Source organism: Micropterus dolomieu, linkage group LG04 (assembly GCF_021292245.1).
Source record: "Micropterus dolomieu isolate WLL.071019.BEF.003 ecotype Adirondacks linkage group LG04, ASM2129224v1, whole genome shotgun sequence".
NCBI classification, from domain to species: domain Eukaryota; kingdom Metazoa; phylum Chordata; class Actinopteri; order Centrarchiformes; family Centrarchidae; genus Micropterus; species Micropterus dolomieu.
In genome coordinates, this window is record NC_060153.1 from 22,511,016 (window position 1) to 22,530,575 (window position 19,560).

The 19,560-nt window shown below is 39.0% G+C and overlaps 1 protein-coding gene across 1 annotated transcript in view; it reads right to left on the reverse strand.

The window, feature by feature from the left end:
* The window catches only part of LOC123969497 (complement C3-like), a 36,232-nt gene extending 21,811 nt beyond the window's left edge, over nt 1-14,421 (reverse strand). Inside the window, exons 1-22 of the mRNA XM_046046956.1 lie at nt 14,345-14,421; nt 13,586-13,781; nt 13,272-13,434; nt 12,946-13,040; nt 12,488-12,576; nt 10,515-10,597; nt 10,317-10,404; nt 7,242-7,344; nt 6,879-6,999; nt 6,492-6,607; nt 5,914-6,060; nt 5,196-5,298; nt 4,981-5,075; nt 4,682-4,873; nt 3,559-3,714; nt 3,240-3,369; nt 2,726-2,794; nt 2,376-2,573; nt 2,147-2,267; nt 855-943; nt 618-757; nt 64-276 (exon numbers count right to left, since the gene is read on the reverse strand). Coding sequence (XP_045902912.1) covers nt 64-276; nt 618-757; nt 855-943; nt 2,147-2,267; nt 2,376-2,573; nt 2,726-2,794; nt 3,240-3,369; nt 3,559-3,714; nt 4,682-4,873; nt 4,981-5,075; nt 5,196-5,298; nt 5,914-6,060; nt 6,492-6,607; nt 6,879-6,999; nt 7,242-7,344; nt 10,317-10,404; nt 10,515-10,597; nt 12,488-12,576; nt 12,946-13,040; nt 13,272-13,434; nt 13,586-13,781; nt 14,345-14,421 — 2,784 coding nt within the window. The remainder of the gene's footprint in view (nt 1-63; nt 277-617; nt 758-854; nt 944-2,146; nt 2,268-2,375; nt 2,574-2,725; nt 2,795-3,239; nt 3,370-3,558; nt 3,715-4,681; nt 4,874-4,980; nt 5,076-5,195; nt 5,299-5,913; nt 6,061-6,491; nt 6,608-6,878; nt 7,000-7,241; nt 7,345-10,316; nt 10,405-10,514; nt 10,598-12,487; nt 12,577-12,945; nt 13,041-13,271; nt 13,435-13,585; nt 13,782-14,344) is intronic.
* Between the last annotated feature and the right edge of the window lie 5,139 nt (nt 14,422-19,560).

Consider the following 19,560-nt stretch of genomic DNA (forward strand, 5'->3'; position numbering starts at 1 on the left):
TTAATGTTCTGTTATCCTATAAAAAAAGCTGTAAGCCCACTACATGGAGTGTGTTTCTCTTACCACCACCCGCAGCATCTTCATGATTCCATCACTGAGCGATGAGTCTTTAACAGCTGCTTTGACCTCAATGCGGGATTCTCCATCCTTCATGGGTATAATGATAAAGGGTACAGATCGTGTAGTTTGGGGCCCGATATTAACCTCCTGGCGATATTTTCCATGTTTAGAGGCTGCACTGCACACGTTTTCCTCTTCAATCAGATCCACACGCACCTTGAAAACAAGACAAAGACAGAGAAATGGACTGAGGTATGTGTAGTTGTTGCAAGGCAAAGACCCCCATAGAGTGGAAAATAAGGATCATAAACCATTCATCAGTACACAGAAATGTAATGCCTTACATTGTAAATATTGCAGTAAGGTTGCCCCACTTCTGGGACCAATCGTCATGTGAGAGGGGTATTACACTTACCAAAGACTGGAGGAAGGATTTATTTTATTCTCCTTGTATGTCAGTCCATATTTAATGTAAATTTTGCCATTTTGTTTACAAACACCTGAGAAAAAATATTGGCTCTGGCTTGAAACACCAGAGAAGAGTAACACAGACTTACGGTGGCAGGATCAGGGCTGTAGTTGTGGAGGATAGCCTTAACTTCTAGCTGCTCTCCACGGACAGCAGAGTACGGCAGCCTGAGATCAATGAAGAATTCCTTCCGGACAATTACTTCTAATGGTTCGCCAACACAGATTCCTTAAAGATGACAGGGATAGGAAAAAACAAGTGATGAAACAGAGAGAGTGTGAGGGGTTTAAGGTACAATTTAAGACTTTTGTCACTGAAGCCTCACCATTAGTTCTTGACAGACTGATGCCAGTGAACTGCCAGGTTGTGATCGAGTCTTGTAAAGGAACATTTTTCAAAAATGTTGTGGTGTCACTGAAAGAAAGAAAACTGTTAATACTTTGAGAGGTAAAGGGTAGCTTTAAATGCTAGTGGTGTCATTAATGAAGTTTGCAGTATATTTTTTGTGAGTATAGCAGAGATGCACCAATTTTGACGGCCGATTCCAATTTTTTTGCAGGTTTGACCTGCAAATTCTGTCCGATTCTGATTTTCTTTCTGACTAAAAACTATAATTGATAACATACTCAAACATTTTTGTAACTTTTCTTTAATGGAAGATTCTTTCTTTCTTTATTAGGATCTCCATTAGCACCAGCATGAGCATTGGCTATTCTTCCTAGGGTACATTCAACTGTATGTTCATAATAAAACATTGCCTATTAAATAACTTACATTTTCTCCAAAACTGCACCAGATTACAGGATCTCATCGCACTCTCACTTAAACACATCTCAAACTAAAAAGTGCCTCAGGCCAGGCTACTGTACAGTTTTTCTGTACAAAATTCAACTTAAAATGAATTGCAGTATAACAGGGCACAGTATTTCACACAATATGACTGTGAAGATTGTATAACTGTAGGGTGGGGTATGGATCAGGGTGTGGTGTGGTATATCTGAAAATATATGACAATACATTACCCTATTTCTAGGGTACTTAATTATCCACCTTATCTTAGTGTTTACTCACAAACAGACACTCATTCACACACCTACACCCGTCTACCTGTATCGGTCTGCTCTGTTGACTTTATTTGTCAGCAGTTTTAGAAAGTTGGCCAAACAACAAAACTGGCATTTGAACTTTTACCTGCGATTCTGTTTTCACAGCAGCAGGTGAGCCACTTGTGGAGGAGGCTTGTTAATCACGGAACCTCTTGAAACGTAAAAACAAAACTATGACCACCTTGGTACCGAATAACATTATCACCAACAGGTGTGTTCACTGGTCTGTGCTTAACATATCCACTATTTCTGCATCTTCTAATGTAATGGCAGAGAATGTCTCTCTCTCTGTGTTTCTCAGCAAAGTAATTTGTGAATAGTGGGTGGTCCGCACAAGTTAAGTCTGGAAACAGCTAAATGGCTCATTTCAGCCTTACACGTATTACAAATTGCGACTGTTGTGTCTTCTTCACTCACGGTGAAGTGACTCGATTTAGCTAAAAATGGGCCGATTCCGGTCAACAGCCAATTGATCGGTGCATATCTAGTTTATAGGTTTCAGCTGACTCACCAGTTAGGTTTTCCGTCAGGGCAAGGAGGCAGTTTGAAATCTGACCACAGCCAACTTTCAGGGAACTTGGTGCGAGACACAATTTCATTGCTGTCCATGTAACTGTTGTCCTCCTCCTCACCTAAAGTGTCATTAAAAAGGTTATTATTTTTCATTGGGAGGCAGTGATTATTTTCTAGCTACCATGAATAGTGACCACTTTCACCCATCCCTTGTCCCCGTCTCTTACTGCGAGCGAGTATGAGGCTATCCTCCTTCTTCTCAGCTCGCTGGCTTTCAATCTCCTTGCAGCAGTGCAGGAAGGCCTCCACACAGGCTGCACCGTCCACGATGTACTCACTGCGCCTCTCACAGGTGTATGAAACTGGGGTGTCCCTCATGCCATCCAAACAACAGTCACGTTGCAGTTGGTCGTTATATTTACTCACTGGAAAGAAAGATGTTTGTTGAGGACAGACAGAGGTGAGATAGTACCGATTACAAGAAGAACAGTGAACTGTATAAATAAAACGTTCTAAACTAAGGCAAATTAGAAATAGTAATTGGTCTTCTAGTTAAGTAAAGTCAGGTGGTTCTTACGTAAGCTGGTGGTGATGTCCATTATAGTAGTAGCTCGCTTCCTCCTGCTTGGGCCCGGACATTTCAATTCTGGAAATGCAATACTGACAAGATTTTTAACAGAACCAAACAGCTGGTTTCTGCAGGATATGTTTGATGTGATACTATTAATGTCAAATTAAAGTAATTTATCTGTTTGGACAGATGGACATTGTAGGTGTGAGAAATATGTATCTACAAATGCACTATTTGTTGGACTGTTAAAATATCAAATGCTTTATTGTAAAAAAAAAACAAAACCAAAAAACCTGAATAAATTATTAACACCCCTAATAAAACAGAGGGAAGCATGATCAGCTCATGTGAGTTCTTCTACTGTCCACTAGATTGTAAAAGAAAGCACATGAATGATGAAGAATAAGAAAACCCAAAATTCCACAGCCACTTTTCCTAACTAGTGATTTTTGTTATTGGTACAAATGCCTAAAGCCTTAAGAGGGCATGTTCAGGGAAGGGATGAGTTAAGTATTGTCACCTTGTCTGTAAGGAGTCCCAGAGGCCGTGTTGGACTCAAACAACAGCCCAGCATCGTAGAACACATTCATACCGTCCTTCCCTCCACCTGGTGTGCAGCCTGTATCATACTTCTCTACAATATCCCACACCTGAGTCATTCACACACAGAAATACAAACAGACATGGCTTAGGGTTACAGTATGTACATTAAACAGGCACATCTGTAAACTCACATATTATTTGAATCTACTGGCTAACAAACTTGAACTTTAATAGGAGTGTAACAGAGCTTTTAAATTAACCCCTTTCAAATATTTTTAAGGGTAAAAATAAAATGCCTTTTTCTGGGTGAGTCGGTGCTTGTTGTTTAGGACGTAGACCCCTTTGTCAACTGCCACCAGTCCCACTGTGGCTCCTGGATCTCCTGTGACTTTCAGACCAAACATCCTGCGAGGCTCATAGGATGGAGCAGGTCTCGTTGATTCTAACTTCAACTAAATATGAAGGGAAGGTCAGAGAATGAGACATGCAGTTTTATATTTGTTAAAGCAGCTTCATACATAAACTAGACCTGCAAGCAGATATTAATCAAGCTCCCTGGCACAAGCCACACAAGGCAGCTCGAGGAGGCGATGCAAGTTGGAACTGTGTCCCACAAGTGCGACACATTTTACAGGTGGAGTTCTTTATTTGTGTTAATCAGACAGACCTATGTGGAGTACAAGATGTTCCCATATAACTTTTTAACAAAACATTTTTTGAAATAGCACCTTGATTATAGCACCACCTGCTGGTGAACTGGTTATTTTTGGCATCTTCCTTGTGTGCACCGTTCTCTACCACCCCTGTCAACTGAACAGAAGTACAGAAAAATCTACTGAAAAACTACTGGCCCAAGTTTTGTGTTAATCGGAGATATGACATCCCTTCATTTGTAGCGCCACCTAGAGGCCGATGGGCGCCACATTTTGCACAGAGCCTCAGTGGTGCATGCAAAGGTCCTGACCCTAGTTTTGTGGTAATTGGACAAACCTATGGGGATAAATGACATCACTTCCTGTTTGTCTGTAACCTATAGGAAGTTTTTTTTTTCCATTCTAAATTCTTTAACTTTTTATCATATATTTTACATGCAAAGTTTTTTGCAGATTGGACTCATCGCCTACGAGGAGTTCGGAAAATGATTTACAAAAAAAAAATTTTGGCAGAAAAGGGCGTGGTCTATATCACTATAAGCAGCTCAATTCAGGAAACTTATGCAATTTTGAATGTGTGACGTACTATGTGTGAGTTACAAAATGTTCCTGCTGCCTTGATTATAGCGCCACCTGGGAGGCCACGCTGTGTTAACATAAAAATATGTCCTAGAAATACGCAAACTTGTAACTACAACAATCATTTTGTGTATGGGTGGCTTATCTTCCCACTTAAATTCTGCTGTATCAGTGTTGTGTTTCTCACCGAGCCCATGCAGGAGTCCTTAACATCCACCCAAACAGAGTCTGACACCACTTCATTATCATTTGTGTGGTAGTAGGCTATGATGCGGAATGATGGCAACATTTCTTTGGTAATGATGACTGTCAGGGAGATCAGAACTTGGCCTCTTGTCTTGTAACGGCCCTTTTCCACCAACTGACCTCTGCTCAGGATCTAGGCGCACAGATTTGAGAGTTTAAATACTACCCAGGTCGTGGGAGACAACAAATAGAGTTATATACTGTATGTGCATGCATGTACAGTGGTAAAACTTCTCTCACCAGGTATGTGATGTCAAATTGTGCATTTGCCTGCCTGTTAAGGTTGAGGTTGATTTTCAGGTTTTCTTCTAGTTTCAGCTCAGCTGTATCCACACCTGCAAAAATGATGTTGCGATGAGTGTTAGACAATGAAAAGATTTAGAACATGGTACATGCTTTGCAACTGCCACCACCTTTTTTTTAACCATTTGATTTTATTTTGGGATGTTCCTCACCTATATGAATGTAGTTGTTGCCTTTGGTGGTATATGGGAGAGCTGTCATGGTGGCTAATGCTTGCCTTTCAGGTTTCAAAATAAGAGGATCATTGGTCTTTGCCTGCAATTAAAGACATGTACAGGTAAGCATACACAAACATAAAAATGATACATGAATAGTCTCAAATCTATGCTCTCCTATCATGGCCTAGCAACACAACATAATAGTACATACTGTTGCACACCAAAAAGCTGAACTGCCAAATGCAAAGTTTTTGACTGCATGGTTCACGCTACATTGCTACGTTGTTTCATTTCAGTGTAATATGAAAGGTAAAAAGTAAGTGTAAAAATGTGCCGCTCAGCGGCTGATTTAGAGTTAATCAGGAACTACTTATGAAGAGAGTGGTCAGTATGTCGATTCACAGATATAAACAAATCATTATGTGACGATTCATTAATACAGTATCTCTCGGTCTGTTCTCTAGTAACTTCACATTATCTTCTTAACAGTGTCCGATTTTGAGATATTCAAAAATATCAGGTTGTTCATGATTCCTTTCTCACTCGTCCCTTAGTAACTACTCGCAAAGTTATGTACGATGTTGTAAAGTGTTACTGCTCTGCTTGATTTCACCACTACAAGTGAATATCAAAAATATTGATTAACATAGTTTCCATTTGCTAAACAGGCTGTAATGCAATTTTAAAAAGAGAGAGAGAAAGAGAGACTCACGGTGATAGTCAGTCTGTTAATCATAGCCTCTGTATTGATGGTAACCCTTGCCATGCCATTGGCAGCAGTGAGGCCCCGCACTTGGCCTGGATTGACCACCACTGCAACACCTTTTGCCGGAGTGTCATCGGGATTCACAACTTCAACCTGCCATCAGAGACACAGCTGATCAGAAAACATCTGTTTTAATAAAACACGTTTCATTAATGCTATGAGATTAGTTCAGCAAACTCCACTGAGTGCAGTATTTAGATAGTATATAGTGACCAAAATTTTTAATTGGAGAATTTATCTTTTTCTCTGGAATCTCATCTTGTTTGCAAAAATCTGACTTTGTATCATTATAAAAATCCAAGACACTGAATTAATCAATTGTAGTAATTATCCATCCATCCATCCATCCATCGTCAACCGCTTATCCTGCATTCAGGGTCGCGGGGATATATATTATAGTAATTGAGTAATTATGCAGCATTTAACAGCCTGTGACTGTTATATTTTTAATAAAAGATATTTTATCAAACTACAAATATAGCTACATTTCTGTCAATTAATTTAAATCTAAAGAAGTACTTTACCGCAACATCAAAGGACATTCCTGGTTTAAAATATTTGGGAGTTCTCTTGAAGTGGATGGTGTAAGGTGATGTGACAATCTGGATATTTCTCAACTCGGCCTCCACCATTTCACCACCTGCGAGTTGACACGGAAACACAAAAGTATTCACACAGACTGATTACAAGAGCATTTACTATTCACCTTTTTCTTAATTAACTGATACAGAAAGCATATCCTAATATGATGTCTTTACTTTTTTTTTTCCTCCTTTTTTTGTTAAAATGCTATAATACTGTTTAAACACTAATAATACTGATAGTTACTTTGCCCTTTTGAGCTGCTGCATAAGAAACACACCTGATCAAACATACAGAGCAGACACAAACACACAGTCTCTCTTTCTTACCGCTTTCTGTCAGCACACTGACAGCTACAAATATAGAGCTCCCCACCAGGCTGAGGATGTTTGGGAAGGTCTGTGTGATGTGCTCTCTCTTCAGTTTGACCTCTCCGTTACCTCTCTCGATCTAACGTGACATAATTTATAAAAGCATCTTGAAATACAGTTGAACAGTTGGGGTACTTTACTAAATAAATTATTCTGAACATCCAAAATACTACAACAGGAAATCCTACAGATGTTTCAAGTCCTGCAGATTAGCACTGGACAAGGCCAAGGCTGTAAAACACATACTGCATAAAACAGAATGACTAATCGACTGGCAAATGGACAGACAGAAATGCAGCAAAAGGGTAAATATGTGCTCACCGGGATTCTCTGAAGAGAACTGGGAAAGCTCTTCTTTTGACCCTCTTGCATAACCCCAAATACCACGTAGGCCGTCCCATCCACCTCTTCACCAAACAGATACCTAAAACCACCATAGGACGACTGGTTTAAACCCACAATAAAGTAAAACAGAAAAATAAAAAAAACAAACAACAAATGACCAATAGACTGAACCTGTAACAATAGGAACTACTGTTTATCTATATGTTGCAGTAGATCTGACAACATGTAGCGTTGATGCAACAGAGACCTGTGTGGTTGCACTTAGAGAGAACAGGTTAAGCATGTGTAGGGTGAAAATGTGAGCAGAAATTTAGAAAAACAACTACCTAGTTGGGTAGAAATAATTATTTAATTAGTGCATATGTCATATGTATTAAAAGAACAGCAGGCTACATGAGAGCAATAGTAGTGGATGAAAAAAATGTGAAACTTTTCATCTATCTTGTTGGCGAGAGTGGAAGGTAGGTACTGGTTATGCTGATAGGTGATACAGCAGGAGCTGCAAGTGTCCACCTCTGTAGGAGGGCCTCATTTCCTGTGTTGGCTAGAAGCAATGTCACACCTATTTCAGTGTGGTTTTGTATATTGATATACACAAATTTAAATATAGTCAGATCATGACCTAATGATGGGGCAGTGATTAGGGACATCACTAGGATTGAAAGACAGGGGGGTCTTAGCCCCTTGGGGTATACATAACTTGCAAAATCTTTGCTTCTTTTGTTACTGTATTAGAACTACACTTATGTCAACAACTAGTGAAGAAGCCAAGATGTTAACAAATAAAAAGCGACAGACATAGTCTGTTCTTCGATTTCTCCTCTGTTGAACAAAAGTTACCGTTTTTTCCCCTCCATCATCCTCTGAGGGCTGTGAAAAATTTCTCCACTTTTTTGTGGATAAGATTGCCTCAATTAGAGCAAGTATCTCACCTCCTGCTTTTGACCCCACCATTTCCATAGAGTGTGAAGCCATTTTCACCCAATTTGTGTCTATATGAATCTCTACTCTCAATAATATTGTTACACATTTGAAACTCTCAGTTTATCCCACTGATATTATCTCACCTCACCTTTTTAAAGAGGTGTGGGACACTATTGGACCTAACATCCAAGAAATTATAAATACCAGCCTTACTTCAGGTTCTGTTCCAACCCTTTTTTAAACAAGCAGTGGTGCAGCCACTCATAAAAAAAAAAACGAATTTGGACAAATCAGTACTTTCAAACTATCGCCCTATCTCTAAACTCCATTTTGTCTGGAAGATTTTAGAGAAGGCAGTACTTTTATAGCTGCAGTCCTTAATTTAGATACACATGGTGTTCTTGAGGTGTTCCAATCTGGTTTTAAGACATTTCATAGCACTGAATCTGCATTTCTAAGAGTTTTTAATGATTAATCTCAACTGATTCTGGAGATTATGCGATTCTTATGCTTTTAGATCTTACAGCAGCATTTGACACAGTTGACCACAGCATCCTTATTCCTCGCCTTTAGCATGGCGTGGAGATTTAAGGCACTGCCTTAGAATGTCTCTCTCTGTGTGTAGTAACATTGCTTGGCAGCGATCAAAGGCAGCCTCCCTCAGGGTCCTAGTGCCCGATCACAGCAGGGATTTAAATTATGAAGCAGAGGAAACAACCAGAAGGATTATTTTAAGACAATAATTACAAATTATATTTGTATATGTGTATAGTATTTATCAATATTCTTGTTTCTCTTTGTTGAGCACATGTCTGCCCTGTAAATAAATAAATTAAAAACAGTATATATAAACCTGATAATTATTTTCTTATTATTATGTGGGGGGGGGGGGGGGGCGTTAGGACCATGTTAGGGTGGCTTCAGCCCCCCTAAAATAGGCCTAAAGACTCATGGCAGTGATAATATCAGCCTATGAATGTATGTCGGCAATTTTTTGCCAGCTGTCCTCCCTGCATTTGGCAGCTACAACTGTGTTGCTTTTATCCTGGATTATGTGCTTAACGTATTTGTCTACTAATGGAGTTTGCTCTAAATTTGTAAAATATGCCGCTCTGCTGTAAGTAAAAGTCCATGTTTGCGATTGGCGAAATCCTGCAAACACTGCCCCTTTTATGTGAAACCCATGACTGGATTAGGAAACCCTTGGTTGACTTACCAAGTTGATAAACAACCTTGTATGACTGCTTAGCATCATTCCCGTTGTTAGGCTTGAAGCCAGATAAAGAGAACTTATCCTGGGTATGTTGAACTTGCTTTGTATTACAGACCTCTGGGGCCTCATTACAGAAAAAATATCCTCAACTGAAGTATAACAGAAGCAACTTCTTAACACATGGCTCTGACTTATCCTATCTCACATTGCGTCTTATCTTAACTTAAGAAATCCTAACCAGAACTGTAAACACCATTCTTCAATCGGCATTCGTCCTGTCATGCCCTATAACTGCATTTAGAATGTCGCTGCCTAGCTAGCTTGATATAATGGACAAGTAAAGAGGGGCATTAAGATTTAGCTTTGATTTTAGCAATGATTCAGAGGTATTCATCATGTCGGTGAAGGCGAAGAAACCCCGCCTTTTTGGGGAAGATTTTTCAGTCTTCAGAGTTCAAAAGATTTGAACAAACAAAGCATGATGATCAAAATCAAAATTAATTTTCTTGGCAGTTGATATACAGTATACCCATCAATACATGGGCTGGGAAATTTAAAATGTCATCATACAGTTTGAGTTGCCTTTCATTCATAATATTTTTGTGATCATGTTGTTCCCTGTACTTTTTCATTATACTTGTACTATTCCCTTTACTGTAATTGCCAACAACATAACAGTTGTTAATTCTGAATTCAGGACAAGGTCTATTCCATCCTAACTTAGGAAATTCTGCAGTTCGGACAGTTCTGTAATAGCTAAATTTCTATCTGAAAATAAGATCCTAAATGCAGTTAGGAAACATATTTTCATCAAAAATCCTAAATGTCATCCTTAACTGAGATAAGACAGGGTTTCATACTTTTGTGTAATGTGACCTGGTCTTTATACCACAAAACAAAATCCCTTGACTTACATGGCTTTGATGCTGACTGTGAGCTCTTCACTGTCCACATAGAAGAAGGTGCTCACAGGTATCAGTTTAATCTCAAAACTGGGCAGCACTGAAAACAGTATGAGTTATTTTTGTTTGTCCAACCAGGTAAAAAGTAAATGAATGTTATAGGTTGACATAGGTTTCAACATTAAAAAATGCAGGTAATGAAGGACTTACCATATTCTTTCACCTCAAACTCAGCAGAATAGCTCTGCTGTGGGTTGCTGTGGAACTTTGCCACCACCTTCCACAGTCCGGGACTAAACACAGACACACACAAGAACACGTATTTCAATAATCAAACAAAAATTTATTCATAACATTTAGAGATTGGAGGTTACATAAAAATCAGGCTTCAGACAGCATGAAGTTAATTACATGTTACAGTAATTAGACACAAATGATCTGCTGCAAAGGACTTTATATTTTTACTGTCCTATAGAAAGCAGCAACTACAGAAACATTTTAGGAAAAAAAGTTTTAACTTGTAGCGTTGGCCAGCAAACTGCACAATAAATATTATAGAATGGTTGTAGTACCTTTCCACGAGTACCTTTTTTGTTATGTCTGTACAATTCAAATTCAAAGCTACATGCCAACCCTAACCCATTTCAGCCAACACCACGAAGAAACCAACACCAGACCATCACCGCCAAGCCTCAGACTGCCTGCCAACCCCAGCTTAGGTTACAGTTGTCTAGTTAGCAGGCCTTGGCTTGCATCACTCTTGGTTAGTAGAAAGGGCAGAGATTAAGTGCAGTGGACCTTGCCAGACCTGCAGGACCAAACACCACAGAATACAGTGCGATTGCCCAAGAGGAGGAAAGAGAGCCTGAATAAGAGCTAAACTAACCCAGCTTTGACTTTAGAGAGTGAGCAAGAGAGATACATAGTCGATACACTTTGATCAGGCTCCACTTCTAAGCTAACGCTAGCTAGTGTTGCACACTGTTGCCCATAGGAAAGCCAATTCCAAGAAGAGATCTCATTGTTGTTTCCTTCATTTCTAGACACAAATGAACTACTCAAATTCAACTCAGGAGAAAAAATCATATACAATCGCAATTATGTCTTACTCCGATAAAAACAAGAGATCTCTAAACTATCTTAAATAAGTCTAATTTAAATCTCCAGAACATTGGACCATGAGATCGGAGAAAGAGCCCAAAGAAATCTCAGATATGACTGGTCATAACTCATGATTCTTCATGATGCTGGTCAAGAGATGAGATCTCTAAATGATCTAATAAGTGTAATTTTAGGCTCCTAAATGTGGATCAGTAAAAAGCTTCAACATATGTCTCAGTTTTGTCTCAGTGACCCCACTTAGGGGTGGAAAATAAAGTACTTTACTTAAGTCAAATCTTCAACTGCAAGGGAACTCCAAACCTCCCTTTCCTAAGTCACATTAAACAGCTCTGAATGGGAGATCCTGAGTCGTTACCAGGCCAGTGTGGAGATACGATCTCTCCACTTAGTCCTAGGTCTTCCCCGAGGCCTCCTCCCAGCTGGACTTGCCTCGAACATTCTTAGTGATGCACCCAGGGGGCATCCTCACAAGATGCCCGAACCACCTCAACTGGCTCCTTTCAAGGAGCAGCAGCTCTACTCCGATTTCCTCATGGATGACTTCTCATCCTATCTCTAAGGGAGACGCGAGCAACCCTCTTGAGAAAACCCATTTCAGCTGCTTGTAACCGCGATCTAGTTGTTTTGGTCATGACCCAGCCTTCATGACCATAGGTGAGGCTTGGAGGGTAACACATGTAAAGTGCTTCACACATGATACCTTAATTAATTCATCAGTTAGTCTTATTGGCACAACTGAAAAGTCTCTGTGTGATGTGTGTACTCCACACTTTATTGACTGTATCACTTATGTGACTTGATCATTTTAGTTTAATAATTGTCCAAACACTAAATTAACAACATGGTAATAAATTGTATGAAACATAACAAAACATATACTTTGCATTATCTTAAATGATTCAAGGTATTATTATTATTATTATTGTTGTTGTTATTGTTGTTGTTGTTGTTATATTGGAAATATTGTAGCCCAATTTAAATTCAACACTAAAAAACTAAATGTAGAGTACAATAAAATAATACAATAAAGAAAATAGATTCAAATAAGGTGAAATACTTGCCTGACAATTTCAGCAAGTTGGAAATCTCCAGAGTGGATCCCTGATTTCAGAGAGACTGGATCAAGTGGTAAAATTATGCCTTCAGGGGTCTACACATAAACAGTGTTCAACAACCATTAACACTGAGCCATGGCAGTTTACAAATTCATTTATTAAATCCATGCTTTAATTTCTGGTAAATCTTTTCTTAAATCTTTTCTACAATCCATGGTCAACATCTAGATTGACACACAAAATTTGTGCCTGCGTTAAATAAGCAACTTAACCACTAGAGGGAGGGATGTATTTATTTTTACAGTATGTGGTAGGACAGGCGTTGGGAGCCAGACAAGAAACCTAACCATGACACAAGGTCCAGTGCTTTTGTTATTTTAGTAAATTGTAGGGAAAATTTCTACTGTATAGCATTTTTCATATATGTCTTTCCTATGCTTAACAAAAAAAAATTAATACAATACCACAAACTCAATGGCAATAGAAGCATCAGTTTGAGTGGCATCATCTCTCTCTACGGGCTCCATACGGGGGGTCACTGCAAACATCCTGAAATGAACTGACATAAAAAGTGAAAAAGGTTCATTTTGCCGCTGAAGGAAGGTATATGTATTCCACAAAAGAAGGGTTTATTTGACCATTATATATAGTTCAGTCATTTATTTAAAAATGTTTACTTGCTTTAGTTAAACTGAGGAAAAGTGTGATGTATTTTCTATGTTGATATCTTACTTATGTAGAGACATTCTCACATAGGTGTTTTTCAGCACCGACATAATACTGAACTCACCTTTGCTGTTAGGGGTGTAAATGGTCTTGTCAGTCTGAATAAAGATGTACCCGGACTGGAAGGACACTAAGACGACTTTCTCTAGCAGTCGGTCAGGGAACTGAGCTTGCAGGTACACATACTGCTTCATGGTGGGATCCTTACTGAAGTCACCAGCAGGTATCTGAAACCAGCATCAAGAGACACAAGCAGAGTTTGAGTAGCAGGTTTAAAATGTGCATTTCTGGATTCTAGATCTGATATAATACATGATATACAATAAAGTTAAGTTACTGTACTGCATAACAAACAGACAGTAACAGTATTTCATTGACCTTAATTTGTCCAAGCTCCTGGAAGTTATTTGCGCTGGTGAGCGTCACAGATGTCGATGCCAGCTTTTTGGTTTTGGTTGGATGGTTCATCACGAGGATTTCAACCCTAATGTCTGCTCCTGTGCAGTCTTGACACTCCACAAAGATGTTTTCTGCTGTTCCTACCCGCAACAAATTGGGGGCAGACATCACCTGCCTGCAGAGCAGCCGCATGAGAGAAAGATTAAGAATTTAGTCATTGTACAGAAAGGACCAAATGATGTTCAGACTGTACTGACAAGGTCCTGATCCCCAGGTTGAGAACCACTGCCTTAGTGTGTTTAAGTTTCAGTTCACCCAAATTACAGCCCCAGTAAAACAAACAACATATTTACTCAGATGAGGACCATGAGCTCTAGCATGGACTTTACTCATAATTAGTAATATATTGTTTATCTTGATTAAGATCCAGCACTGGATCAATGCAACATTTCATCATGGCTATAGCCTCTGTTTGATTCATTACTGTTCTAACTAAACAGAATTTAGGCCAATTTACTGGCATCATTTGATGTGACACAAAATGCAAACTGGAGCTCCTCATTATGTGGGTTATGGGACTGAGTTTAACCGATATTTGTATCTATTCACTTTTTGAATTTAATATACAGTTTGAATATTAGGAAGTTGAACAATCAAACAATATTTTCTAGCTCTGTTTTCCGGAAATTAATTCAAGCTCAAGTGGAATGTGTAAAGAGGTAAGGCTGGTCTACTTACAAGGGAGCTCCATTCGCCAGAGAAGTGAGAGGGGCAAAGGCCAAAGAGGCCAGCAGCCACAGCAGAGTCTGACCCATCCTCCTACTTGATCCTGATCTGCTGTGAATGTAAACGGTCTCTCTGCAGTACCCTCCTTTTATCCACCCTTCTCCCGCACCTCCACTTCACCTCACATCTATGTCATTCATCCTCCTCCCAAAGTGTTTCTGTACACAAACACACTTACACATGATTTCCCATCAGCAGTTGCGAAACACTTTGCTATCTCCTCTCTGGGGTAATAGATAAACAGTAGAAAACCAATGAGGCTTTGAATAATTAAAAAAAAACATTTTAAAACATACAGTTTCCAGCAAAATTACAGGAAAAACAGCTATTCTGCATTTATGATGTTTTCTAAAATGAGGCCTTTGTTTTCTTTATGACTTTTTATTGTTCAAGAAATAATTGAGTCACTTCATTCTGAGTCTGCCTATTTTGAATAAACTTCTGACAGGCAACCTTACCCCTTGAAACAGTATAATCTCTGAATTCCTACATCCATATAAGGAGGGTTTTTTTGTGGTGTATAACATATGTGCATTTGACGCATAACAGTTTAACATAGCACTGTAGCAGCTGGATAGAGGATTAGTGACCTTTAAGGGGAGAGCAGAGGTCAGTGGTTACGTGGAGGCTCAGACCCTTATCTGGCATCCACAAGATGTCTACACTTATCCTATAGAACATTGCTCTTATATGGATTGGAGCCTTAGTTTGCAGATTCAGACCCTTATATGGTATTTAGCAGACACCTAAACATGTCCTATATAAGCTGTGTTTGATGTACAGAGAGACAGAGTGGCCATCGGGCTGGGTCACTCTCCAAGCTGCTGCAGAGCTTGTAATTGATGCTGAACTCCTTGATGTAATAAACTCTTATGATCAAGAACAGTGTCAAGCCGATTTCTTCTCAACACATCATCGCAGCATTATTGTTCGGACACCACAGTTTCTCTACATGTACAACTGCATTAACAGATGACTGGTTAAAACAAACTGAGTTTACGGTCGGTACTGCTGGACTTCATGCAGATTTTGATCTTGCATGATCTACTGCTCGTCAAGCTACATGCATACGGATTTCAAAGTTTAGCTATTAATTGGATGAAAAGTTATTTATCCAACAGAAAGAAGTGTGTTTTGTTTAATGGTACCCTGTCAAATATTAAATCATTACAATGTGGAATTCCCCAGGGAAGGTGTCAAGGACTTCTCTTGTATTTAGTATTTAATAATTATATGCCATGTGTATCAATAAATACATGCATGGCTATGTATGGTGATGATACTACAAAGTATGTGCCTGCAGAAAATACCAAGAAGCTTAACATAATGCTTCAAGAAGAACTGATGCTGGTTTCTGAATGGATTTCTGAAAACAGGCTAAAGTTGAAAGAGTCTGATATTTGGCTCCAGGCAAGCTCTAAGACGGATCAAGAGCTGTGCATCTCTTTGCAAGGTGTAGCTATTGAGTAGGTCAAAAGAGACCAAATTGTTGGGTGTCACACCTGAGGGAATACATGGTCAACTCTACATTAATAGTATGGTTGCTAAAACTTATAGAGTAGGGGTGTGACGAGACACTTAACCCAGGAGATGAGACAAGATTCGAGATTGGGTTCACAAGATTTTTACTGCTGAATTATATTAAAATTTTGAGCATTCAACACTTTATTTCCTGCAATCTGATGATTTATTTGCACCAGTTTCTGGTGATTTTTTCTTTCATGTAAAGACGAACATATAATTCAGGTGGCAGGTGACGATTCAAAATCTATAGCCTAACAGAATATCATGCAGTACAGCTCTCAGGCATTCTATGTTGCTTTTAGATCTTTTTCTCATGTAGATCAACTTTTCTCATGTAATATCATCCCGGCTGAGTCATGATTTAGTCTTCCCTTCTATTCTGTGCCTTTGTTTGGGGAAATAACCTCTTTAAATGTGGCACCTTTTCACCTCAATGTTAAATTATTTAATTTTGATTTAGTTATAAACTCCTGGACTTTAATAGCTCCTTTATTTCAGCAGGTTTTCTGCTCATGTTCAAACCTTTCTGCACATTCAGAATCACTCACATATCTGTGTTCTCTGATATGTCCAGAAAAAAGTCAAAATATTAAGAGAAGAACGTCATAATTTAATTTAAGTCTACCTGTCCTTTACTTTGTTGTGCATTGCATTATTAATCCGCTGGAAGTAACGTTATCCCCTTCAGACCATTTGATGGGGGCAGTTACCGAAAGTAACTGAAACAGAAATCTCACCATGAATCCACACACACGTTAACTTCAGCAGCTCACAGCATGAGTGGTGCGGTTGATTACTATCAGGACGTACACCGGTGTGGCATCAGCTGGGCGGAGTTGATTAGCTCCGCGAGTCTATCTTATGTATGGCTTGACTGACAGCATATGAAAAATTTCAGTTGCAAGACAGCTTTTTACCTGACTAGATATCTCGTCACAATTTAATCTTGCGAGATATATAGAGTCTATGGTACAGAGGCATCAGGAGGCCCTCTTACTTTTAAACAGAGATAACAATTAAACATGTAACACAATCTTAAGTCTCTTATCCCACCTCGATTACTGTCCTGCAATCTGGTCTAGTGCTTCAAAACAAAAAATAATTATATAAATTTCTAGAATTATAATTATTTTTTAAGAGTATTCAAATCATTTATTGGATTCCATGGATATTCAATTGCAGGAACAGGAATGTGAGAATCAGGTGACTAGTCTAAAGACACCTGACAGATAAATGTAGAATGGCAATGCAGGCGGTTGGAGAATATTTGGCTGAAGGGAGTGATAGAGGCAGAATGTGACAAAAGAACATCTCTTAATCAACTTTTTTGAAAGATTTAATATTCATCTTTTTTTCTTTTTCTTTTTCTTTTTTTTCCCCACAGGCAGGGCTTTTGTTGCAACTCACTTGAAAGCTTTGTGCTATTGCAACCACATTTGGTGTACATGTGTATATACAGTCTAAGTATTGGAATGGTACATTTTGGTTTAAGATCCTAAGATGAATATGAGACAAGAGTTCAGAATTTCAGCTTTTATTTCCTGGTATTCACATCTAGATGTGAGAAGGATGCAGTGATGTATAGATACCAGCATCTCTGATGCTTTAAATTCCTATATTACACTATTGACACACCCGGTTCTTCCTGTGATTGTGCTAAAGTTACATTGTGAACAACAAATGTGGTTTGAAAACTTCAGAATCCTGCTCTGTGACCAATCCAAGATTACTCAAGTTGATGACAACCACGCTCATAACTGTAAGTAAGTGTGTTACAACCCCGGCTCTCAGGCCGCAACAAAAAAGGAGGATGCAACAAAGATTATTGAAAAATATCTCAACGTGGTGAAGCGGTGTGGAAGGCACAGGCACTGGCGTCTGGGCAGGCAGGTCTAAATAGGGGCTCACTGGCCAGGTGCTCCCAATCTCCTTGATTGCCCTCCTGAGGGAAACACACAGACACCACACACCACACCAACACCTCTCGGGGCCGTCACAAAGTGCAATAAATCTTTATGAGTAAAAAGCCACTACTTAATCAATACACCTGTTCAACAAACAAAAATATATGTAAACATGCAGAATGGATATAGTGACGTTGTTGTTGTAAACATTACAGCTGTTCCAGCTCTATAAACAATATTTACTTATATTTAAAATATTAAATTCTACTCCTGTTCTGAATTTATTCTAGTTAATGTAGGCTAATGTTGAACATGAATTTTTTGACCATTTATGTGTTTATTGTTGTTGTTGGACAGGAGAAGAAAGGAAACAATGCAGTGGAGAGGAAAGCAGGGCAGGAGAGCAGAACGAATGTATTTGGAAGCTGAATAAGCCATTGAGTCTATCTTCAACAGATTTCTGGACTATTGTATTGAATTGCATTAGACATGCCACTGAGTGTATATGACATAAATGATCTTCTATTTCTCAATCCGCTAAACGCAAAACACCTGTAGTCAATTTCCAGCCCATAGCTAAACAAATAACGAATCTCATTGCTTATGTACATGTTTTATTTGCTGATTTTAGTTCTGCTTTTACATTTATTCATTTAGCTGACGCTTTTATCCAAAATTACTTACAATTGCTATACATGTCAGAGGTTGCATGCCTCTGGAGAAACTAGGGATTAAGTGTCTTGCTCACGGACACATTGGCAGATGGGTCACAGTGGGGAATTGAACCCGGGTATGTCACACCAAAGGCATGTGGCTTATCAATTGTTCCATCACCACCCACTGTCTGTCCTCACTTGCTTGTTCAGAGGCTTGCTGACATGAAAGTTAATCCTTTAATTATCAAACGATTTTACTCTCTTTTAACAAATAGGTCACAACAAGTGAAGGTAAATCCTACACTCTCTAAGGCGAAATATTGTAGTACAGGAGTGCCTCAAGGAACTGACAGCTCTCCACTCTTGTTCACACTTTATACTAATGTATCAGTAATGAGTGTAGAAGTAGTGAGTCCAACAACTATGTCATAAAATTCTCTGATGACACAATCATTTTAAGTTTATTATATGTTGGTGATTGCTCTTCAACTTATTACAGGGAGATTGACTCCTTTAAGGCTTAGTGTGTGAGGAATCCAACACAGTCTCACTCCCTACTCGTCAAATGTCTGACGCATGGTCAAGGCCCTTTGTCGTCGCTTTTTAAAGACTTGGGTAGCCCTTTTGCATCAATTATTGACGTTTAGGGATCCACAGACAAGTTAGCAACGCTTAGCAACAATAAATATGCAATATCCGGTTACACTTTCAAGATAAAACGTAACGTTTCGATACATTGCCATGTTGAAACGCGCATAATTAAAGTCGTGAAACGTTGCAGTTTCGTTAGGTTTAGGCACAGAAAGTACTTGGTTGGGTTTAGGCAACAAAACTACTTGGTTAAGGTTAGGTAAACATCATGGTTTGGGTTAAAATAGCTATGTATGTCAATTAAGACTTAAGTTAACTAACGTTAATGTCAATTTACCTCACTCGCCTAAATAAAAACATTTAATGTTTTGTTTCGCACGGGACACAAACCCTGTTCTCCTGCTTCAAGGTCCGGGTTCTGGCCCTCTATCCACCCCAATCACCTCCTTACTTCATCTTTTCTCTTAAATATCATACTTGCCTTTACCATCAA